Raw genomic sequence first — 24020 nt, 5'->3', positions numbered from 1 at the left:
CTTCCACTGCTGCACCCTGCAAGATGTTACTGAACAAGATGAACCAGAGCCTCAAGTGCTTTTCCTCTTTCCTCTATTCTCTGCCTTCTGCAGAGGCCAAAACTGCACATAAAATAAATAAAAAACAAAAACCAGATCCTTTACCTTGAGAAGAACGGGACGGAGCAGCAATGAACTTAGTGGTCTGTATTAACCCCATTATCTTTGTTCAATGTCATCCAGGATGGTGAGGTATCACTGAGCCATGACTGGTAGCGGGTTACACACAGCTCCAACAGCAAACATCGAGTCCATTACCAGTGAAAGGCAGGCTCAGAGCATTACTTTTAATCTTGGATTGTAAATTCCACCGAGATTGCATCTACTCGTGCCTGTGCAGCACCCAGCATGATGGGGCTTGGCTCCTGATAAGACAAGAGGCAAGGCTGCGACCATCATGGCACTGCTTGGTGTCAGAGGCTGGAAAGGAACCCAGGAGTCCTGCCCCCTCACTCCTGCCCATCAGACCACCCTCTTCTCACTCAGCTGGGAACTTGGGCTGGGCTTCACAAAAGTATTTTGGTGCCTACCTCCCAGTAATTTCAAGGGGCTTTAGGTACCTAGATGCTTTTGGAGGCTCTGGGCCCAAATCCAAGAGTCCAACTGGCAGGTTGCTGGAGCCCTGTATCCTCCAGAGGCAATGCTGGAGGGTCTGCTACACAATGGAAGAAAATCAGGATGCAAGGCAGAAGGAGAAGGCAAAGGAAATCAAGGTCAGAATTAAATTCTTTAATACAAAAAAAGTTTGTTTGTCGTCGTCGTCGTCGTTTTTTTTAAGATATATCTGTAATTTCTTTGTTTAAAAATAAATATGTACTAAGGAATATCTTGAAAAAATTCACTAGACACAATATGTAGTGTTAATATCTTTTTTCCCCGCAATTATTACAGATAAACAGTAGCACCAATAAATAAAATGATAACAAATATTAAAATTAAAAAGGAGAGAGATTCAAGATGTAGAATTTTCTATTTTTCCTGTCTCTTCTTTTTACATATATAAAAAAATCGTAGCGTCTATTTAATCCAAATCACACATATACATAAACATATATATATATATACAAACACATAGCCAAATATATATATAGTATGTAGATGTATATCTAACCCTTGTCTCAATAGGAATGTGTAGGGGTAGGTGTTAGAGAAATTAATTAAATAACTGCCCATAACATGCTACTGACTCTGCCAACAATTGGGGAGAGATGGGATGGGACAACAGGAAGGTTAAATTTATACACAACCAGTACAAATAAAAAAAAAAAAAAAAAAAAAAAAAAAAAAAAGAGGTACGGCTTATAAATAGTTGAAATTAAATATTAACAAAGAATACTGAAAAATCCCTACTCTTTAATTAAATTATCTGTTTAATTTCTAATTTAAAAAGGGATATTAAATAAGTATATAAAACACTTTCTCTTCCCTCCCCCCCCATCGGAAGCCTCTGTCTTGCGCACGATGCAGCATAAGTATTATACATTGCAGATGCAAGCACCCACCCGTGTGTTTTTTTTCTCCTTCTGAAAGCCATCGGTCGGATGGGGAGTTCCTAGTGGTTAGTAGTCACTTGTTGTGAGTCTGTTTTTAGACTGTCTTGTCTTTTTTGGAAGCTTTCCGTGTTGTACATTATCAGGCGTTGAAAAATTCAATTGCAGATGATGTTTGGCAGATTTCTGACACAGACCGAGTACCTTTTTGATTATTATTATTATTATTATTAATTTTAATCACAGAACTAGATTATATATATCCACATAGATGTACAAACACGCTTTCAGGGGTGTGTGTGTGCACGCGTGTGTAAGGTGGGTTTCACATACACCACAGCGTATACTGCAGATACACACATAGCCAAGATTTTCAGACACGGCTTGGGGATTCCGGCTGCCTTCACATTTGACTCCCCAGCCCAAGAGCTGGAAAAAGGGCCTGATATTTACAGTACGCCATTAAAAAAAAATCTTGACGCTCACATACACACACACACACCCCTACTGTGTATATACTTTTGATTAATATCCCTTTCCAGAAATGTTCCATAAGCATCTTGGATGCTCTTGAGTGGCAGCTCTGTGCATGAAGAAAGCAGACAGTGCTGAACAATTGTGTGGCTATGCACCGGTCCCCATTCTTGCTTCAGCACACTGTAGGCCTTATGTCCTTTTGCAGCCACCAAGGGCGGGGAATCTAGACTCCTGTGATACTTCCTTGAATGGAAAGTTAGTGCGCATCAGCTGCCCACCATCCTTAAGAGAAGCCAGCATTGCCTCTCTGGCGAAGTTTCTATAGCGAATAAAGTCAACGCAAAATGTACACTGACATCCCATGTCCCAGCAAGGCAGGCAGGTTATGAGACGAGTAAGGGCGAAGGTTGGGGGAAGAGAGGGGAGGAGGAATCCTTGATCACGCAGATGGCCATTTCCTTGGCCTTTGACCCATCGCACCCTAGGATGCCGCTCTTTGGAACTCCCTGCCCATCCTCTCCATCACCTCTCCTTCCTGTCCCAGGCAAGGAGAAGGTGGTTTATGGTACAGCACACTCTACAGAGAAACAGCGGAGGCCGCACAAGTCAGTTAGAGTTAAGAAGTTTACACCCAGCGCTTCTACTCAAGTCCAGTCTTAGCTTGTTTCTTATGCCCCAAGTAGCCCGCTTGTGTCCACAGCAGTCGAGTATTATCCAGTGAAGACACCAATAACATTAGCAATGTTAAAAAAAATAATCAGTATATATATATATATATATTATATATATATGTGTGTGTGTGTGTGGTTAAGATATACATATATGTATATATAGATGTGGTTAAAATATATATACATATATATATATGTATATGCATGTATACACACATATATATGTATGCATGGGAAAACCCATCAAATACACCCCTATAGTCTTCCTGGCTCTGTTATTTAGCAGCATGAAAAGAAAAATAAAATAAAACAGTTCAAAACCCAAAGGTGAATTCTGTGCGGCGGGTGCCTTGGGGAATGTTCCTTCCGGAGTCCATCGTCCGTACTGAAAGTGCTGTGCTCTACCGATCCTTCATTTTTAGGGTTCATTTGGATTAGTGTTTTGTTTTGTATTTTTTCTGTCCAGGCGAGAAATCAGGCTCCAGAAACAGGGCTGTTCCCCCTTCTTTTCCGCTGCTCACCGTCTCGGTTTTTCACATCTGTCAGAGAGGAGAGGGAAGGAAAGAAAGAGAGAAGAGATTAACGTTTGTGACGGGGGTGCAGGTAGGACAGGGAAGGGGAGGAAGGGAGGTGACTGATGTGTTTAAGAGCATATGGCGTTAAGACATGGCATGACGTCACTGGTGGGGTGAAGTGCTGTGCAGTCAGGGCAGAACAGCGGAGAACCTCGACCCGTGAATGGGTCGATGAATTTTATTCCCCCAGGCTCACCCAGATGCGGGGGGACACTGGTACAGGGGTAAATTTAGGAGCAGAACCAGAGGTCTCCTCGCTCACAAGCTGAGTGTCTTGTTTGCACCCTCTCACACCATGCACACATAGATACACACACACACACACAAAAACAAGGCTAAGCAACGCATGCAGAAGGACACACTCCCTCAGCTCCCCACCTAGCCTGGTGTTTGGGTTGGAAGCAATGCAGACAACAAAGCCTCATGCAGGCGAGAAGGTGAAAAGAAAATGCATCTCATTTCACTGGCTGCCACGAGCAGGGGTTAGCGCCACAGAAGAGCAGCAGCAGCAGCCTGAAGAAGCGGCAGGAGAAACAAAAATTTGCCCTCCCCTCCAGGGCCCAATTCTAACTCTACAAAGAGATGGAACAGGAAGAACTACAGCTTAACCAGCTTTTTATCTGGAAACAGACAAGCTACCCACTCTTACGACTCCTTCCTATCTTTCTGGCCAACACACCAGATCTGGAAATCTCCCTGAGTGCCAACTATCCCACCACAGGGAGCAACTAGTAAAAGAAGCAAGTAACCCCCTCCTGCCATCATGACTTCTTTGGGGTATTGTTTGTTTTTCTTTGTACTTTGTACTGTTTCTCACTCTTCAAACTCTGTAGGGTAATTTCCAGTTACTCTGTGGATAGGGAGCAGGACCAGAGGGAAAAAAAGCAAGGTTGGGTCTGGTCTCATTCTTCGGGGGCTATGCTCACTGGGAGAAGTGTAACTCTGGAAGCTGCTGTACTCTGGCCCCTCCATCAATCACTTTCCCACTCGGATTACAGAACCCCAGAAAATTCCTCTGTTTGCAGAGCAGTTTCCAGCACTCTGGCAGTGCCTAGATGCCTCCCTGATTTTGGCACACAGCACTTTCACATTTAAGGGAAGCACAGCCCTAGTCACCTAGCCAATTCTAGGCAGGCAAACAGATGTCCCCTCTGCCAGGATGTAGCCCCTGGTGAGGACCCTGGATCTCTCTCCCTTATTCCTTCTCATCCAGCCACTGCTCCTGCAATATTCTGGCAGGAGGAAGCTCCTAGATCTCTGTGAGTTAAGTTTGGAGGCACAACCAAGGGCTCATTAGCAAACCCACCTCTATGCCTCTCTCTACGGATAGGTAGGATGATCACGCACCAGAGGTGCACACACAGCTGGTGCAAGTCAAGTGACCCCACTGAGTTCACCACAGTGCTCAGGTGAGAACCAGGAATCGGTTTCTGCACGTGCCCATGCCACGGGTGGTGCATGGTAAGCAGCATTCAGACAACGCATGCACAGTGTGGATTTCTGAGCAGACACTAACCGGTGTCTTTGCACCTCTCACCTGGCATCTGAAATACAGACCCCGGCCTGCCTTCACCTAGGGACAGGCTGAATCCCACATCACAGCCCTGAGTCCCTCAAACCACCACTCTGGCCAAGCCGTGGACAGTACACTGTGAGCACAGTGCAAGAGGACAGGGCCCTCTCCCTGGCTTTCAAGAACACAAAGGCAAATGAGAGTATGAGGACATCCTTGAGGGTGAGGGAGGTTCCCGGCCTGGCCTTCCCTACTCTGCACACTGCAGAGTGTCCACAAGCCATCCAGAAAGGGCTTGGAAGATAGGGGTAGTGAAATCCTAGTCAGCTAGGAAGGATTTGGCTTTGTACAACAGTACCTTCTCAGAGCTGCACACAGCTAATGCACAGAGGGCTGCAGACCCTCCCCCTGGCTACTGCAGCAGCATGAACTCTGTTACCTCGTTCTAGGGGAATGGACACCTTAGACACAAATGCCCTGTCTCTGGGAGCCATCCCCATCCAAGTCCTGACAGCACATCCGAAACGCAGAGCTGCCCTCTGACACAGGGAATCTCTGTCCTCATCTCAGTTAGACCCTCTGGCCCACGTAGGATAGACAAACGGAGTAATCATATAGCACTGGTGCCAGAAGTCAGCAGGAAGCAAGCTCCCCCCTCTTTCTCTTTCTCTCTCTTTCTTTTTGTGTGTTTCTCTTTCATCCTTCAGGACACAAACCTGCAAGTGCGCTCGTTTAACTCAAGCTGCCTCGACTTGCAACGTGAGTCTGTGAATTTGCAGGAACATTTACAGGTCTGGGGATCTTGTACAAACAAGTGCTTTCTCCTCTCTGAGCAAGGCTCACAGTGACTGCAAAAAGGCAAAAGGAAAGATGTCTAAGCTACAGCGCTTCAGCAGAAAGAAAATACACATGCAACACCCTAAACATCAAAGCAATCCCCTTGCCCCCTCCCACAGCCCCCATGCTGCCCACTGAAGTGTCGCGGGCTGATGGTTTTCCAGCAGCACCCCGGCAGCCCCAGAACCTGGTCAGGACAGCACCCCTTGGCATTAGCGTAAAGAGAAAAGAGAACAGGCTCTGCACAGTATTCACAAATGCTGCATTGGATCCATCGGCACAGGCCACAGGGAGGAGGAAGGGGGGGGAAGCAAGGATGGGAAGGTGAGAGGTCCCAACCAGCTATTGAGGTATCAATGAAAGGCGTTCTCTGAAGTGGGCTATTCGAGTAGAAAGAGGCCAGCGGCTACATGAGTTAAATACACAGGGTCTCTCCCCCCTGGAAAGCAGCTGGGCTCTAGCATCATGTGCTTGTCCCCGCAGTCGGCATGGCCCTCCTTTCTCTAAGCCCCATCCCAGCCTTGCCACCTAGGATTCTCCCGTGAGGGAAGGGCCGTGAGCTTTCAATGCAGAATTGTGTGAACCACCGTGAGAGGCAGAGCGAAAGAGACAGGTTTAGAGACAGGGAGAGAGAGAAGCCACCAAAACCAGCAGGGAGAGAGAGAGAGAGAGAGAAAAAGAAAGAGAGAGAGAGAGCCCCCCAGTTCCCCAGCACCCCTTTTCCAGCTCCCCACCGTCCCACCTCTCCTCTCCGCCTGTGACTCCACCAGACACGCAGGCACACGCGCGCACGCACGCACACACACCCATGCACGGCAGGCACCAGCCTGCCCGCCGCCAGTCGCCGTAGCATGGGCACAAGTTGGGGGGACAGCAGGCGACAAGAGCCGCAGCCCAAGGAGCGGGAGAAGAGGTGCAGAGAGCTCACCCACCCCGCCCCGCGCTCCTGAGCCTCGCCGGGGGTGATTAGAGAGAGCCAAGCAAGCGAGAGCCGCCTTCCCTGAGACACCCCTCGGTGCCGGAGCGGTGCCACCGCCAGCGCTGCCCCTGCGGGGATCTGCAGCCCACCAGTGACTGGGAGGGGAGGGTGAGATTTTGAGTGAGCAGCAAGCAGGCGGACTGGTTTGGGGAAAAGGGAGGGAAGAGAGTCTACAAGCAGAGGACACAAACGTACAAGCTGGGTGGTTTGTACCGGCCTTTCTTGCGCTTTCTCTTTTGACCCTTCCCCTTTCCTCGCTTTGATTTTCTGGAAGAAAAACAAAAAAAAAAAAAACAGAGAAAGAGAGAGAGAGACAGAAGGAAAGAAAGGGAGAGGGAGAGAGAGAGAAAACGGAAGAAAACGCAAGGAAGAAGAGGAGAAAAAAAAAACACAGCCATGTGCCTTGCTGGGAGGGGGAAGCACATGAGGCAGGACCAGAGGAGGGCAAGTCCCGGGGCCGAAGCACAGATCTCCAGAAGCACAGATCTCCAGAAGCACAGATCTCCACCTCGCACACACACTCACTGGCCTCCTGCGCTCCTGCCAGCACCGCACCCAGCCTGCCCGCAGCCAAGCCAGCGCCAGGGGACACGGCGTGCGCAGAGGCCACCTCCACGCGGGGCTGTCTCTGAGGGTCCTCGCAGCCCCCGGAGAGGGGCAGTGGGGCAGGGGAGAGGGAAAGGGAATGGAAAGCCTGGTGAAAGCGTCACGCAGCGAGCGCAGGCAGCCATCCCGGGCCACAAGCTCAGGTGCACGCTGGCTGAGGAGGGGCAACCTGCATGGAGGGGCTCCCTCAGGGAAGAGGAAAGCGCCCTGACCTGGTGGCGAGGAGGGGGCAGCCCAGGGATGGTGATAATCCTGCCACGGGACGGGCTCAGCACACTGGGATAAGGGGGGGAGAATGCTGCTTGGAAGGGGTCACCTAGCCCGTGGGCTCTGCTCGCCCACCCCGCTGCCTGCCTGTGGCTCGCTGGGCTCCAGGAGACCTCGCTGTCCGCTAGCAGCCCCTCCAGCAGCCTCCTTCCCGAGTGCCAGAGGAGGAAGAGGGAGGCCTGAACGAGCTATGACACCCAGGAGATGATCACCAGCAAGAGGCTTCAGGCCTTTGCTCCTTTTCTCCCTCACCCGCCCCTTCCCTCCCTTCGTTTTCCACATGGGCCTGATGAGCGGACGGAGCCAAGGCACTGACTCTCTTAAAAATTCACCCCTTGCTCTTGATTTGGGGGCAGGAGCTGGGACGGGACGGGGCTAGGACGCTACCCATGGACCTCTACAGCCCAGCGAGAGCACAGAGAGGGAGGGAGGCTGGAGCCTGCGCTGCTCCTCGAGCCACATCAGAGCAGCACCAAGGGAGAGGCATGCGAGGAGAAGGCCCTGGGCGAAGCACCAGGGCTCGTCAGACACGTGGGCACCATGGCAGCTCAGCAGGGACTCCCTCCTTCCCACCTCGGGAGGGAACTGTGGAGGGAGGGGACCTGGGGGGGCAGAAGGGAAAGCACCACGGGTGTTCCTTAGGCCCCGTTCAAGTCTTCTCGCTGGAACGAGTGCCCGAGCATCAGCTCACTCCCAGCCTCTGCCCTACGTGTCAGGAGTCACAGGGAGGCGGTGAGGGGAGGAAAATCGACCTGAAGGGAGGAGAGGGGCACCAATATAACAGGACTTTCAATCGAGAGCAAGTCAAAGCACAGCAATCTCTCCCATCCCTTCCCTTCCTTCCCCGGGGGAGTGCAGAACCAGCAAAGAGCAGGCAAGGTGCTGTTAGAAGAGGAAAGGGAATTGCAACACAGGCCGGGCTGGCTGCTTCACCCACACCCCATCCTCACCAGAGCTCACACAGACCCAACAACTCTCGCACACCTTCAGACCACAGAGCCACGCAGACCGACCGTCCCCGACACGGCCCTGCACAGAGAGGAGCGCCGGCTGCCCGATGCAGCCACGAGCGGATTGCCAGGGGGAGGAGGAGAGGCTGGAAGGCGGCGAGAAATACACGGCCGCCGGGAGAGGGGTGAAAGAAGTTCTCTCTCACTCTCCCGCTTGCTCTCTCTCTTTCTCTGTTTCAGCCTCATCGCCCAGCAGTCGCCCCTTTCCTCTCCAACTCCGCACCTCCAAGTGGCAGAGTCGCTATCCCAGCCGTGCACACTCCAGCTGAGCCTCTCAGCCAGAGAGGTCGCTCTATTTTTCCATGTTCTTCCACGTTTTGTGATCGTCCCTGCAACTACCGCAGGGCGAGAGCTGATTTATCTACTTTCCATAACCTTTTTACTTCGGGGAGGAAGGAAAGGGAAGGTTGTGCCTTAACCTTCTCCAGGTCACCAGAGTAAATCCATCAGCTTGAAAAAAACCTCTCCTGAAAGCCTCCACCGAGACCCAGCTAGGAGATCCATCTCCTTTTATACCCTCCCAGGCCCCCACCCCACCAAAACCAGCATCACATCGTGCATGGCATCAGTCCTGCCTCCACCAGGCCTCCACTGCCACCTCTCCCTGTAGCCAGCAGAGTTCCTACCCAAGCTGCTGTGAAAGAAGCCAGCAAGTTCTCACTCAAGCAGCAAGAAAAAAAATTAATAATAAAGAAAGGCAGCGATTTGCAGTAACCAGAAACACCCCAGGAAGAGGGAAGGGAGAACAGGGGCTGCACCTTGAATCCATTCTGGTAGGACACACACGATGGGACTTCCCTGACTCTGGGTAAAGCATTAGGAATGACTGCCATGGTCGTGGGTCATGCAAGCTCCAGGTCTGGGGTATGAAGGAAGGACCGTCAGATCTGGGTTTCTGTGCCCACCTGGAACGGATTCAGAGTGTCGCCCCATGCACTACCATATGCCATTTCCAAAAACACCTTCTCCAAGTGAGGATCTCCAACCAATCAAGGAAAAGGGCAAGGGGCAGTGGGGAGAGGAAATGCCAACCAACCACCAAAAGAGAAAGGAGGAAAGGTTTGTCACTTACTTTTCTTGTTTATTTTTGACATCTTTCTTTGGTCTGTGGAGGAAGAAAGAACAAAGGCCTCATTAGAAGGGAGCTTACCACATACACATCCAGTATTATTCCCAGTTCCCACAAGCACAGGGAAGAGGACATGTACAGCTGCTGCTGCAGGATGCCCATGGCACAGGTTAAGCAGTCCTTCTCAAAGCATTTGCTCTCCTGCTGCACCTCACCAGTGCCACCAGCCCCCAGGCTGCAGGCTAGCATTGTCCACCTGCCATATCTAGAGATGGAGGAGCCTCGCCAGCAGAGTTCTTTTCCCAGGCTCAGCCATCCCACTGCAAACCACCTGAGGAGACCGCAGAAGCCTCTGGACAACAGTCCCAACCCAACGGCAGGAAGAAGGAAAGGCTCAGAGTAAGTTTATTGCAAGAGGAACCAGCGCTGCTCCATTCTCACCTGCAGTCACATTTACTGTGCTGTAAGAAGCTCATGTGCGCTATGTGCTGACTCTGATGGGGTTTAATTCTCATGATCTGGAATGAAAGAAACAGAGAGGGTCACTGCCCATTCACTATTTATACTCACGGCTCCAAATCAGCCCGCTGCGCGGCAAAGCACTTGCACCCCAGGTGCTCCTGGGAAGAGCATGGCAGAGTTTGAGCTGGCTTTGAGGCCCCGTTCTCCCAGTCAGAGAAGGCCCTTTGATCACAAGCAAGCGGCAACACCAGGCTCGTGCCAAAACTCTGTTTGCTCATGCATGCAAGGTGCCAGCACCGGTGGACTGCCTTGGAGACAGGCATGGGAGAGGGTGTTAACACCACAGTAAGATTCTCGCTGAGCCGTCCCTGGGCAATACTAGCAAGACAGTAACGGAGCATTCGGCCTGCTCCCAGAGAGAGGCACATTTCAGTCTAAAGCAAAGGCCCAAAGCGAAAGCTCCATGTCTAACTGCTGTTCCCTAAGCCACCACTCCTTCTCGGCTGACACGTCACCTTCTCGGCGAGATGACACACAGAACAAATCTGGTGCTCTGCGCTTAAAACACCCCTGCAGAGCCAGGCTTCGCCCAGCCCCCAGCTCCGTGTGCCTGCAGGGAAGTTATATGGGAAGCCAGGCATGTGCTGTTACAGTCTCTCAACCCAGAACCTGACTGGACCACGAGTTCTAGCATTTGCACCACAGATCTCCTGAAGTGCTTCTGACCCTTCCCAGGCATGCACGCACGCCAGCCAAAACACGTAATTCAGCAAGGAATGGTAAGAAGGAAACTGTCCTTAGTTACACCGTGCTAGTAGGCTCTGGCCCAGGCTGGAGCATGCAAGTGGAAAAGCAGTACAGGGGAACCATGGAAGGACACCGAGAGGTTCTCTGCCAGAGTTCAAACACAGCCGAGGTCACAAGTGAAAAGCACTGGCTGGTAGTCACGCAGTCCTGCACGTCTCTCCTCCATATCACAAACTGATGGCAATATTTACAGTGCCCTTTCTAGAGGCTGAGGGACAAAAGTAGGTGAGGGAGCTACAGGCTAAGGGTAATGGACACTAGCACCACGGTGGGTGCAAGCTGGAACCGAGGCTGGCAGGCAAGGGCAGTGACAATGCTCTCTAAGCAGAGTCTGTATCTTCCCCGTGTGCCCAGCCTTTGCTATCACGGCCAGTCCCTGTCTCTTCCAAGAACTGAATTCAGCAGCCTCCAAACAAAGGAGGAGGACGCCCAGAGGCAGAAAGGCTTTTCCACTTGACACTGAAGCAGTGTGTTTCTTAGAGACCCTTTCCACCCCTGCTGTGCCAGTGTAGCTAATGACCCAAATCCCCTGCTCTGTTGGTAAAGACTGACCTCGCATGCCCTCCGGGAGAGAGTACTGACAGGCTTTTCCCTACTGCCCTACTCAGCTGCCTTCAGAGCAACAGCTGTGTGGACCAAATGCAGGGTTAAGGTAGAGCAAGGGTCTGGGGAGCGTCTTCTCCGGGGCCTCAGAGATAACAGCATCAGAAATGCTCCTCTGCATTCTCTACGCATGAAGTGCTCCTTTTTGCAGAAATGCTCCTCTGCCTGCTCCTAGCTTCTGTATCTCTTGGGGCGGCTGTGACGGGTGACTTGCCTCCTCCACCCAAGCATGCCAGCTCGCAAGTTGGGCCCTCACCTCCATCGTGACGTTGTACACATCCACAGGGACACATTCTAGGCCCTCATCGCCGCAGCAACCCGCACATCTCATCAGAGGCACACAGGATGGCTTGAATATGTACTCCACCTCATCGGGGTACTCCTGGAAAATGTCCACCAGGGTCTCAATTGTCCTGCAGAAACTGCGCTCGTAGACTTCCAGGAATTTGATAACTACAGGGAGGAATGGAGGGAATAAGTTAATGCAAACTTAGCTCAAGAATGTCTAGTGCTTTGCCCCTTAAAACGAGCCAGACAGTTGCAACACATCTACCCTATGCTCTTCACTAACAGTCTTGCAGGCCTATGTCCTTCGTCTCTGCCCTACTCACCCACCCTCCCTCTCTCCCTCCCACCCACACCCCAAATCAGCAGGGGAAGACAAGGAGATGGCCCTTCCTCCTGCTGCTTCGGGACTGAGACAAGATGGACCGGAGAGCTTCGCTCTTTGGACTGGCCCTCCCTGGCAGCATGATGCATCCCACAGGTGCCTTTTCCCCTTGCTGTTCCCCACACTCTCAGCCATGCTGCCTCTAAGCAAAGGAGCCGCGCCAAAAAGCACCTGAGGCTGCTGCAGATGACCTGCGCTCTGGATTAAGGCCCTTCACTTTTACCTTCTGTCAAAAGCAGAGGGTTTAGGAGGCAGGGGCATAAGCCAGAGACAGAAGCATCCTCTGTATAGACCTCAGCACAGAGACAGCCCTGAGAGTGGTGAGACAGCTGTGAACAGTGCATCCATGTGGCTTCGTTTGCCCCGCCAGCTACAGCTTTTGCCCACACACAGCATCCACCTCCAGGAGACCGACAGCACCTGCTACACATCGCAGCCTCCCTGTCTCTGCACCGACCACTCTCCCAGAGCAAGGAAGCCAGCCAGCACCTGGAAGACTCGAAGCGAGCCCACAGCACCCCTAGGATTACCCAGACCACACACTCGGCCCCTGAACCACAACAAGGCAATGTGGGAGGGGGAACGGGGTGGATCTGCCATTATCCCCTGCCTTCCCTCTGAATGGAGCAAACGCTAACTGCTTGCGACCTGCGCTGATTTCACAAGCGTTTCTCAATGTTTCCCAGCCTCTTGCCAAAGCTTCGTCTTGCTGCTTGGTCAAGGGTTGGAGAGATTTAAAGAGATGAGAGATAGGGTAGATAAAGTACACACGCACAAAACCCAGCTGCTCGCCCACCTCTGCAAACAGCCAGTACCTGGAGCCCTGCAGGCCTCCCAGCTCCACCAGCATGCAGGCAGCAAAGGGAAGTTGTCTCAAACGGAGCAGAGGATAAGCGTGTGCACCGAGAGATAGTGCCTGCCCCGTGCTGTTATGCGCTATAATGATCCACCTGTACAGTATGCAGAGTCCTACAGCACCGAGGTTGATAACTCGGAGTGATAAGCGCAAACTGCTTGCATCATGGAAAAATGGTCTCTGGTAAGCGTTTCTAAAGCGCCCTGAACTTGTGACAAACTGGCATAAAGGTTACTTTGCCACAAAAATGCAAAAGCTGCAGGGCTTGGAGCTCACAGCCCGCAGTTAATTGTTGAAAGTTAATTCTAGGTCATGCAGAGCTGACAGTGCCACAGTGCTGAGAGCGGGTACAAGAGGGGAGGAGCTCCCATCCAGGGAGTTTGAAGTGTCAGAGAGCGTGAGCAGCTATTAAAAGAGAAAGTGGCTTGTGAAAAGGAAATGTAGCCTGGCAGGCATGGACTGCTTGTTGGTATTCCTAGCCTAAAAGACAGCACGCCTCTGTTCCCTGTCCCTTCCCTTCCTCTTCCCTCCTCCCCCAGCAGCAGCGTGCCTCCTGCCTGTCCTCCGATCTTGTCTGTGCTACCTCCTCCTTCCTGCTCCCCTTCAGAGTGACCTTAGTCCCTGCCTGTGCTCCAACAAGTGGAACAATTTAATATGTGGGAAATTCTGCAGGCACAGTGACAGCCGCTGAACTGCGCTGCTGATTATTCACGCTGTGCCAGCAGAAAGGATCCGGGAACTCCGGCAATACAAGCACAGCGCTGGGTAAAAGAATGCTTCCAGACCCACTGCAAGGGGAAGGAGGGAGGAAAAGAGGGAGGGAAAGCGATAGTTACCTGTGCAGAGCAACTGCTGCTCACTGAATCCCTCTGGAGCACATAAAGAGGCAGAAACCGAAACCAGGCACAAAACTGAAGTGAAACTGATTCGAGTCCACAGTGCTAGATTACACCAGGGAATGCGGGCTACAGATTGGCCATGGAACAGCACATTTGATTTATTTTGCGGAGCCTTTACTTTTATGGCTGCACCCTGATAACTATACTTGAGATCTGGGAGATCTGACAGGACCAAATGCCTCCCGTTATCAGCGCTGGAGTTTTTGCCTTTACTTTAACGTAGAAGGATTTTCCAAAGTCTGAATCAGCCTCGGAAGAGGGAAGAGGGACTCTTTATCCGACTGCCAGTCAGAATGCCCTGCCATGAAAGGCGCGTTGCCTCGATGCCACTGGACACAGAGCATTCGCACGGAGGCTGTGCAGTGCTCCGCAGTCCATTTGCACAGCCAGTTCCCAAACCGGAGCACATGACTGAGGTACAGTCATCCTCACAACAAAGCCCTGCCCCTGCTACTGTATCTACACTTACTCCTATGTCCTGGGAGTCATATTCCGCACTTTGCCGGGCTGATTCAGTCCCTGCTTCCTTTCCATTGGCTGTGGCAGGACGGAAGGACGTCTGTCTTTCATGGGGAAACATAGGAAGGTCACTGAAGGACTAACACCACTTAGCCTGCTCCCTTCCTGCAATTTGGGCCTCAGCCCATGTTAAAAGTTAATCCCGCATTTAACCCACACCCCTACTCTGTAAAACACCTCCACATTTGAGTCAGAGGTTCTTCTTTGTGAATGGAGAGGGAAATAAGGTTAAAACTCAGCCAGGGCCCACAATAACTCTTTAGGCAGACATGGCCACAGCAGGCAGGATTAAGTCCAAATTTTGAGCAGTCGAGTGGGAACAAGCTAGACTAGAAAAGGAGTAGGTCTGTGATCATTCTGCCTCCCTCCCCGTCAATGGCTTAGCAGCAATACAGACACACTGTTCTCTTAAAAATAAAAGTGCAGCCACAAGTGCTGGTGGTTTCATTTATTTATACCAGAAAATCTTTTCTCGTGGAACAAACAAAGAGTGTTTGTCTAACTCCTCTACAACTTCCCGTGCCACAAAACATGTGGAAGGCTCTCTCGAGCACAAAAGGGTAGGAGCTGAAGTTAAAATTACAGGCTCCAACCGGAGTTAAGTCCATCCCAAATAAAAACCTGTTGCAGCTTGACATCTCAGAGCAAGCACAAAATGGCCAGACACAAAGTCACCTTACACACCCACCCCAAAGACCCCAGGAGCATTAGCAGAAGGCACTGCAGGATTGTCCTTGTACAACAGAGGCCCATCATCGACTCCTCTTCATGGAGGGGAAACTGAGGTACAGAGAGAGAACCGCCAAGGTCATACAGCAGGACAGAAGCAGAGCCAGGAAGGTAATGCCAAGAGTCCTGACTTCTAGCTCGCAGATGTATTTGCATAGCAGAGCCAGGAATAGCATCAAGGCAATAGCACTGGAGTCCCACTGCTCACGTTGCTAGACCAACTTCTCCCCTGCTCCCATCAACCTTCCTGTGACAGGGAATTAAATGCTGTTCAACTCTTCCCTCCCCGGGAACGTGGTCAGACACAACAAACGGCACAGACCAGGACCCTAGCGCTCTCCTACCAACAGCAGAGGGACTGGTTACCAAAATAAGCCTCACAGCAGGCTCCATCTTGATCCCTCTGGAGTCACTGAACCTTCTTCTGTTGACTTCAGCAGGAGCAAGGGTCAAGCGCAACACGCGGCAGCCCGCCAGCAAACGGGGAAATTTCGGCCACGCAAAATGGACACCTAGCCCAAACGCTGCCTGCCACAAATCTCTGGCTCCTTGCAGCCGGTCATAGCAGTACAGTTACAAGAAATTGAAGTAAGAGTGCAACGTAAAAAGCCAATCTGGGCCCACACTGCTAGAGCCCTCTGCTGACCTCCCGCTGGAATAACGCTGGAGGTCACAGCCCATGGGGGGACCCTGCGAGACCTCCGACAGAGCCAGTCACTCCAGTGAGGGGCTTGCTCTGCTGCCAAGGTAATGGGGAAAACACGGTCAGAACAGAAGCTGATTGATGATCACCTCGGCCTGAAGGCCCCCAAGTCCACAGCCCCCACTTGTGAGCGGAGGACTGAGGATGGGAAGCCCACCTGCTGCAGGGCACAGGGCTCCACCGGGCAGGGGGCTGGCAGGAGGCACCCCTGAGCAGCCTGGTGGCTGACTGCCCTCCTGGCCTGCTCGCACAAACCCACAGGGCCGAGGACGTGGCCACAGCCTGGCCTTTGGGCAGCACAGAATCACTGCGGCTGCACAGCCACCACCTTGTTTCGCAAAACCATTAAGGCTGGAGAAGACCTCCAAGATCACCTGGTCCCATCCCTACTACGCTGCCAGCACCAGATTAAGCAGAACCCATACGGCATCCAGCCCTTGAACCCTTTGCCCCTGCTCACAGCGGAGTAAAAGGGTGCTTTTTCCAAGCCTGGCTCTGCACACAGCCATAACCCGAGCTGGGGGACGAGGCTGGAAGTCCCCCTGCATTGCCACCCCTCTGTCCCCAGAGCCACTGCTGGCGGTGCCGGGGCTGCGGGGCACGGCTCCGGCCTTTGTTCGGGGATCAGCCCCGGCCGCCCGGGCACCAGCGGCGCCTCCGGGGAGGAGGCAGGCGGCTGAGATGACAAATCCCTTCCTACGGCACTGTGGCGAATTCCTAGGAGGCTGCTCGCAGCCACTCAGCTCTTTGTGTGCGCGCATAAATATATATATAAATATATATATATATATATATAAATGAGCGTGTGTGTGTGCACCAGCGCACGCACGCAGTTCTCCCCGGAGTTATGGGAAGCGCGCAGCAGGCTGGGCCGGCCCCGCTGCACGTCCCGGCCCCGCCGCACGCCCCGATCCCGATCCCAATCCCGATCCCGATCCCAATCCCGATCCCAATCCTGATCCCAATCCCGACCCCGACCCCGGCGGGGCTAATGGCGGCGGCCGCAGCCCCCCGCTCCCGCTGCGGCTCCCCGGGAGGTGGCGGTGTTGGCCGCTCCCGGGGCCCCGGCCGCCTTCCCCCGAGCCCCCCGGGGAAGCCACCCGGCTCTTACCTTCGTTGGGTTTCCGCTCCCCATCCCCCAGGGCAGGAGCAGCCTTGGACAACTGCAAAGACAAGAGAAAAGCGGTCACCACGCGGAGCCCCCCACGCCGGGCTGGGCACAGAGCCCTTTTGTTCCCCATCCCGCTCCCCATCCTCGGCCCCGCAGGGAGAACGGGGCCGGGGAAGGGAAAAGGGAGAAGAGGAAGGGAAAAAGGGAAGAGGAAAGCGGGCAGGGGAAGGGGCCCGAGGGCTTGGAAGGAGCCCCCCCGAGGGGTTTGCAGCGGCTGGGGGCAAAAAGCATTGAGCAGACGAGGGCATGGAGAGGAAAACAAGGCGGGTGACCTTCTCCCGCTGGCCCGCGCTAAGCCGTGGGGCTTGGCAAGCCGTGGGCCCGCTGCCACCTCCAGAGCAGCGCCAGGCCTGCCTTTTCTCCTTCAGGCCTCCCCTTCCCCGCCATAAAGGTGAATCTGCCCCAGGAGGAGCGGGGAGAAGGGCTGTCAGGCGCCAAAGGGCATCGCGCCCCGCTCAATGTCACCGATGTCTGTCACCGAGCGGCGGTGGCCGCAGAGGTGTCGCTATCTGGCCCGCTGTCAGGGCGGCTAGCTGCTGCGATCCCCCCCCCCGTGTCCCTCTGCGCTGGCACTGTCACATAACGGGCCCGTCCCCAGCCCCTGCACTGCTTCCCCGGGACAAAAAGAGGCCCCGAGCCCTGCATTCGCGCCTGCTGTCCTCTTGGGACAAGGGGCATTTCCAAACCGCTGACGCAGGCGGGAGCAGCCATAGGGAACCCACCCCCAGACTGGGATGGAGCGGTGTTACGCCGCTTCACTGAGGAAGTCTTTTTTTAATTCCAGGTGAAACAAAAACTCCACTCTTCCTGCTCTGCGTGAGGGTTTTAGCTCTGACGTAACTTTCCAGCCAAGTCAGGTTTCCCCCTGCTGTTCTGTTCCGAACCAAAACCAAAAAAAAAAAAAAAAAAAAAAAAAAAAGCTTGGGTTTCTTCACTTCTGCAAGGTATGTTGCCACCTGCGTGACGCCATCCACCCCGGAACCTGCTGCCTTTCAGCAGAGGTGCAAAAAGAGAGCGGCAATGCAAACACGCAGAGCACTGTTTCATCAGCAACGTGCTGTATTTGGGCTTAGGAAAAGGCCCTCTGATCGCACAGCTGGAGACGGGACTGAATTGAGCAGGCAAAGTCCACCTCGAGCTCACAACGGGAATCTGCCACCTATAGTCTTCTAGCAGCCCTGTGCACAGGGCAGCACCACCTTCCGAGCGGCCTGAAGTGTCAGCTTTTCAAAGGAGGAGGAAAGAGAGCCGGCGAAGCCCCTCTCCCAGCCATTCCTTTGTGTCTGTGCACAGTTCCCTTTGTCTAAGGTCCCCCTGACCGAACTCCTTGCTTCTCATTTCAACCGACGTCCTTCTGTACCTGGGAATAAGACAGCAGCCCAGACCTGAGCCACCCCACGCGTGGATATGTTATGTCCCTGGGGAGGAAAGCCTGTGTGCCTAACCTCAGCGCCGTGATAACAGCTTAAAAAGCAGGTTCCTGGGAACAATTTCGCTCCTGAAGTGTGAAGGTCACTGCAACAGCACAAACAAAATGGAGGCAGCAGAGGTTGCAGCGGCCTTCCAGAGACGCACAGGGCCCAAAGATCTACGGGTCAAAAGAAAAGCCTCCATTCATGTCATAGCACGGGAAGAAGATCACGAGCCAGGCCGACCTATCCAAGTCACAATGCTCCCAAGACCTTTCGCAGAGGGATTTTCGGTTCGCACACCGAGTGACCGTGATGGACTAAGCGAAATCAGCTCTGAGCCACCTTGAGGGTCTTCCTGCCCATTCCCAGGGTGAGGAGGCCCAGCCTGCTGCCAAGCCCCCTGCCTCCGTGCTCGGGCGCACACAAACACGCACACGTGGTGCATGGGTGTTGGGAAGCAGGCGTGAGCCGCACACTTTCACTGCTCACCTGCGCGTGGCCAGCACCTCTCCCTGCCCAATGCACCGCTGCGGGAGCCAGAGCACCCTCCCAGCTCTCACCTAGACCTAGACCTGCAATTCTACCCGTAGGGTGGGAAACGGGATCGGTACGGAGCCTGCCAGGAGCAGGGTGGACAAGGTTGCTGTTCCCCCCCCCTGGCAGAGCTCTGCAGCACTCGAACGGGAGCTCCCAGCAGTCACCCAAAAGGTTTCCCAGAACTATCAGTAACACGCTGTCTGCCCGCTATACCAAGAAACCTCTCTGCCCTTTTGGCAGTGCCTTTCACCTGTGGCTAATGCCCTGCGAGCCCGTTCGCTCAAACAACAGAGCAGGCAGGGGGTTCTGCCTCACTTGAGACCAGGCTGCTACATATCATAAAGGGCGATGGGAAGCCAAAAGCCTTCCGAGGGACAAGCAGGCCCAGCGTGCCCTTCGGTGGGAGCCTGAAGGTCATGCTCTCCTCTGCTGTCTTTCGGAATTACCCAACGGCTCTGTAACACAATTTGTTTCCGATAGCTTTTCAGCATTTCACAGAGGTGTGGAAGCAAGCCCCGGGCTCGAGAGCAGGGGAAATGCCCCCGGAGAATGGGGCTGAGCAGGGGGAAGCTCCTTTTTGGGCCCTTTGCAGGTCGCAGCGAATGCACGTCCTGAAGTGGGGTAAAACCCTCCCAAGCAAATAAACCTGCCTCACGCTGCCTGTATCTGCACCTTCCCCGTCCCCCTTCTCCTCCAAGTGCCAGTAGGAAGCAAGTTCCTCTCTGAAGGGAGAGAAAAGGTTAATCAAGTCATTCCTCTCCAGCCATCACCCCCCTCACCACCACCACCACCAGGACTCTTTCTCTCCCTTCCCCTCCCCCTAATCTGTGCAGCCTCATTAAAAGAGCTTTGTAACTGTTTAGGACTGGAACAAACAATCCATCCACTTTGAGAGGGGCTCTGGGACAGGAGTTAAGGCACTTTTCGTCTTAGGCGCTGGAAATTCTTCTCAGCGGTTTCGACTTAAGCGGCGGGGGGACCCCGCTGCACTCCTTCCCCATTGTACCTAGGGACAGAGATCAGTAATCCCGCGAGCTGCCAGCACGGCGCAGGCACCTCTGACACGGAGCAGGACGGACAAGAGACCCGATTCGGGGCCGCTCGGGAATCGGAGAGCCCCTCCAAGACCCCAGCACGGGCTCCCCTCTCCCCTGCTCCCGAAGGAGCCCTCCTCCTCCTCCCAGCGTGTCCCCGGGCCCGCAGCAGGTCTGGGGAAGGTGACGGGGACCCATGTGGGGTCCTGGCTGCCGGGGGGGCTCGGGAGGCAGGCTGTGGGGGCTCCCAGTGGGGCCTGGCGCAGAGGCACGCTGAAGGCAGCGCGGCTGGTGGGTGTGTGATCATTAGCAGTCTGGTCACAGGCTCGCTCTCCCTCCCTCCGTGTCTGATCGCTGCCTGTTCCCTGTGGCAATCCAGCTGGTAATAGCCAGGTCCCTCCACGGCGCGGGGTGGGAAGGGATGAGCTCCCAGACCCCCACCAGCACGGACCCGCCACCATGCCGCCGCCGAGACCCCCGGACAAAGGAAGATGGGGAAGGAGCTGCCTTTCCCTATTCTCTAGGAAACCGGGGAGTGGAAGGGGACAAAAACGCAACCTCCAGCACCCTGCAGGGCTCCATGCCCGCCGGCCAACAGCTGGGAGGGTGGCACTGCAAAACCACCTCTCCCTCCCTCTCCTGCACGGCAGGGCTGGTGCCACAGGCACAGGCAGACACCTGTGGCATCAGCGCCACCCAGCCCGGGCCGGGACACAATTCCCCGCTGTCCCAGCCTCGCTGCAGGAGCAACCACACCAGCTCCCTCGGTCAGGAGCCATCCCCCTGCTGCCTTCCCTGGGGGAGCACCGTGATTCCTGCGTCCCTCCTCCCTCGCCTTCAGGAAAGCAGCCTGACACGCGCTGGCCCCTGCCTTCCCAGCTCAGCCTCTTGCCAGGGCTTTTCTTTAATTCTCTCCAGCGCGCCTGGCTAGCTAGATAGGTTTTATTCAGCACGACAGTCTGATTAACGCTGCAGATAAATATTATCACCAAAGCACAAAACCCCTGGCCCCGGCGTGAAGAGCCACGCTCTCTGCCGTGCCCAGCGCCATCGTCAAGCTGCCTACGTGAGATCTGCTGGCATTTCCAACGCTCCCATCACCGTGGTGCCCAGGCGACCAACAGACAAATAAGGACAGAACTGAAGGACAGACCTCACTGTCTGTCCGTCTGAGCACTTATATGGCCCGCATCACCCGGCTGGCTGCACATCTCGCGATCTCTCGTGCAATTAGCCCCGCAACACTTCCCACCACCCCACATTTCCCACGCCACCCCGGAATTTTTCCCTGCTCCTTTTTCCCCCCCCCCAACCATTACCCTCTGTCTTTTCCCAGCAGCACCATCCTCCTGCCTGGGAGAAAAGGCAGCGTTGAGGCTTTCACGCGACTCCCGAGGACAGGCAGACCTGGACCCTACCTGATCCGCAGCTTCATCTCCGGGGAAGAGGAAGGGGAGGGGAGAAGGAGCAAGGGGAGGGTTGAAGGGTATTATCACTAGACACGGAGTTGTCTAACCTACAGCCAGGGAACAGACGCTGCTCTGCAAGTTTCCTGAGGAGCTGGGAGGCAAAGAAGCCCTGTTTTAGGTGACGGTGGAAAAACTCTTGGAGAGCGGAAAGAATCATCCCACGAGCCAAATCTGGCAGGCAGGCTGCACGGAGCTGCTCCGTGACACGCTCTAATGAGAGCTCAGCCCCGGTTCCCAGCGAGCACAGCCTAACGTGCGGCTGTCACTGGAGAAAGTGGAGATATAACAGGCTAGAAACAAAGCGTGCAGTGCCTGCATGACTTCGGTTACAGCTGAAATGGCTCCTAATTGGGGAGTTACCTTCCAGCATCGGTGCTGAACAAACAATGTGAATAACTGATTAGTTTGCAAGAGACGTTTATGTTCACCACTGTGGGAGATGGTCTGGCCCGGATTCTCGCCGAGAGCTGGGGAGGAATGGCAGGGGAGAACTAGCTCCTCATAGCCCTTAAAACATAATCCACGCCGCCTAGCATACAGCCACTTTCACGTGGGCACTCTGTCTAAACCCCTTAATATCTCTTGGCAACACAGCCCTCTTGACTCTTTTGAAAACAGATTTATAGGACAGGTTTGCACAGAAAGCTGCCTTTCCTTTTCTCTCTCCTTTTTTTTTTTTTTTAAGGAGAGAAAGACAAGGAGGAAGAGTCGGTTTCTAATCGCTCAGGAATGACAATGAGGCAAAAGTAAAAGTGACCGAGGAAGGAGGGAAGGGGAAAAACCGAGGGGTTTTGTAATCTCGGTGCAGGAGATATGCATTTTGAAAAAAAAAAAAAAAAAAAAATCAATCTGGAAGAAATTCAGGATCCATTTTGTCCTCTTTGATCTCTATTTGTTTTTCCAGCTAGGTATTTTGAACTCCGCACGGCAGCGCGAACCCGAGCCGGGACCCAAGGCAAATACCGCCGAAACACCCTTTTGCAATGTCAGGAGAGCCGAGGCCGGGAGGAGAGAGGCTGATGCAAGAAGCCAGCGCGCTGCCTCCCCTCCTTTTTCCCTTCCTTTCCCCTTCCCTCCCCTGCCCCGCGCAGCGCCGCGCAGCGCCCCGGCCCCGCGGAGCCCCACGGCGGGGGCGTGCAATGCGCGCACATGTGCGCGGCCCCTCCGCGCCTCGCCCCCTGCCTTCCCCAAGCTGCACACACGCCGGGCGAGCAGGTGGGAGCCGAGGGAAGGGGAAATTGTAAAAAAATAATAATATATATATTTTTTTAAAATTTTTTTTCCCGCCCCCTCCCGGCGCCAGCCCGTTCCCCGCCGCGCTCGGGGGGCACAAAAGCCCCGTCCCGCTCTGCTCACCTCCGCGCTCTGCAGATAGAGCAGCGCCGCCAGCCCCCAGTGGATCCAAGTGAGCAGAAAGTTCATGGTTGCCGGCGCACGCCGCGGAGGAACGGGGCCCGCCGCGCTCCGCCTCGCCTCCGCCGCCGCCCCGCCGCCCCGCCGCGCTCTCGCCTCCTCCGTGCCCTCCTGGGGTGCCGCCGGCCGGGCGCTGCGAGGCTCTCCGGGGGCAAAGGGGTTCCTCTTCGGGGTGTCCGCCTTCACCCCTCCATACGGCGGCCCCCGCTGCTGCTGCTGCTGCTGCCGGTGGGCGCTCCGCAGGGCCGAGCGCTGGCTCCGCGGCCGCCCCGCCGCCGCCGCCCGGCCCCCGCCGCCGGGCAATCCGAGCTCCACAGCGGCCACCGGGGCGAGGAGAGGCACCCGCGCCGCGCTCGCTCTGGGCTTCGCGCACTCACTCACGCCGAAGTTTGCGGGGAAAAGTTTCAATGCATCTCTTTTCCTGCGCGCACTCCCACCCCCCCCCACCTCGCCTCCTCTTCTTCTTCTTCGCGGCGGCGGCTGCTGCTGCTGCTGCTGCTGCCTCCCCCCGCCGGGGGGGATGGATGGAAGGGGCTGAGCCCGCCGCCGCTCGGCCGTCCACCGCTTTAAAAAATCAGAAGGGGGTGGAAAAAAAAAAAAAAAAAAGAAAAAAAAAAAATCCAAACTGGCTGGAGAGGGAGGCAACCGGGGCGGAGAAGAGGGGGAAAAAAGGGGGGAGGGAGGGGGCTTTGAAGGAAAGGGAGAAAAAAAAAATAAAAATCCAAAGTCTAGGGGAAAAAAAAAAAAAAATCAATTAAACGGGAGGATAAAGCAAGGCGGCGAGCCAAGCGCAGGTCCCGGTGGCCGGGGAGGGCTTCGGTGCTCCCGCGGCGCGCTGTCCCCCGCCGGCTCGGCGGCAGCGGCGGCTCCGCGCACTCCAGCGGCGGCTCCGCGCAGCGCAGCGCAGCGCCCGCTCCACCGCCCGCTCGCCGGCGCTCTGCAACTGCTCGGCGCGGCCGCGGGGAGAGACGCTCCGCCGAAGTCCCACCCTCTCCGCCGATTCCCCTCCCTCCTTCTCCTCCCCTCGCGTCCTTGCGGCTCTGGGCTAAAAGGCCACGGGGGTAAAAGGGGGTGCGCGGCGCGCCCCCCCACCCCCTTCCTTCTCTCTCCTCCTCTCCAGCTCGCCCCACTCGGGATCGTGCCCCACACCCCGACCCCCAGGCGTGGTTCCCACGATGCGCGCCCAGCTTTTTCCCACCCAGC

The 24020-nt window shown here is 54.7% G+C and overlaps 1 protein-coding gene across 10 annotated transcripts; it reads right to left on the bottom strand.

Moving 5' to 3' along the window:
- Window positions 1-747: 747 nt before the first annotated feature.
- Window positions 748-23797, bottom strand: VEGFA (vascular endothelial growth factor A). Of its 10 annotated transcripts, XM_068676552.1 has the most exons (9): window positions 22761-23797; window positions 16893-16944; window positions 11662-11858; window positions 9975-10051; window positions 9537-9569; window positions 9223-9369; window positions 6777-6848; window positions 5482-5613; window positions 748-3216 (listed from the first exon to the last, which is right to left on the bottom strand). In XM_068676552.1, the coding sequence occupies exons 1-9, from the start codon at window positions 22824-22826 to the stop codon at window positions 3195-3197; spliced, it is 798 nt and encodes a 265-aa protein (XP_068532653.1). In that variant the 5' UTR covers window positions 22827-23797; the 3' UTR covers window positions 748-3194. The 10 variants fall into 10 exon arrangements, 7 of the variants coding, with proteins under 7 accessions (XP_068532653.1, XP_068532652.1, XP_068532650.1 ...); XR_011094702.1 differs by lacking the exon at window positions 5482-5613 and having other exon boundaries at window positions 6777-8206; window positions 22761-23560; XM_068676551.1 differs by lacking the exon at window positions 5482-5613 and having other exon boundaries at window positions 22761-23561.
- Window positions 23798-24020: the final 223 nt, after the last annotated feature.

Source organism: Anas acuta, chromosome 3 (assembly GCF_963932015.1).
Source record: "Anas acuta chromosome 3, bAnaAcu1.1, whole genome shotgun sequence".
Classification (NCBI taxonomy): domain Eukaryota; kingdom Metazoa; phylum Chordata; class Aves; order Anseriformes; family Anatidae; genus Anas; species Anas acuta.
The sequence above is the reverse complement of the archived record's forward strand: the minus strand, read 5'-3'. Positions and strand labels throughout refer to the sequence as shown.

What these genes read in the sequence shown, in the direction of transcription:
- VEGFA (XM_068676552.1), bottom strand. Translation starts at nt 22,826, where the DNA reads ATGAACTTTCTGCTCACTTGGATCCACTGGGGGCTGGCGGCGCTGCTC. An exon ending in GTCAAAAATAAACAAGAAAA is followed by an intron (nt 9,370 to 9,536) that starts GTAAGTGACAAA and finishes AATCCGTTCCAG; the next exon opens with GTGGGCACAGAAACCCAGAT. An exon ending in CCTACCAGAATGGATTCAAG is followed by an intron (nt 6,849 to 9,222) that starts GTGCAGCCCCTG and finishes TTTTTCTTCCAG; the next exon opens with AAAATCAAAGCGAGGAAAGG.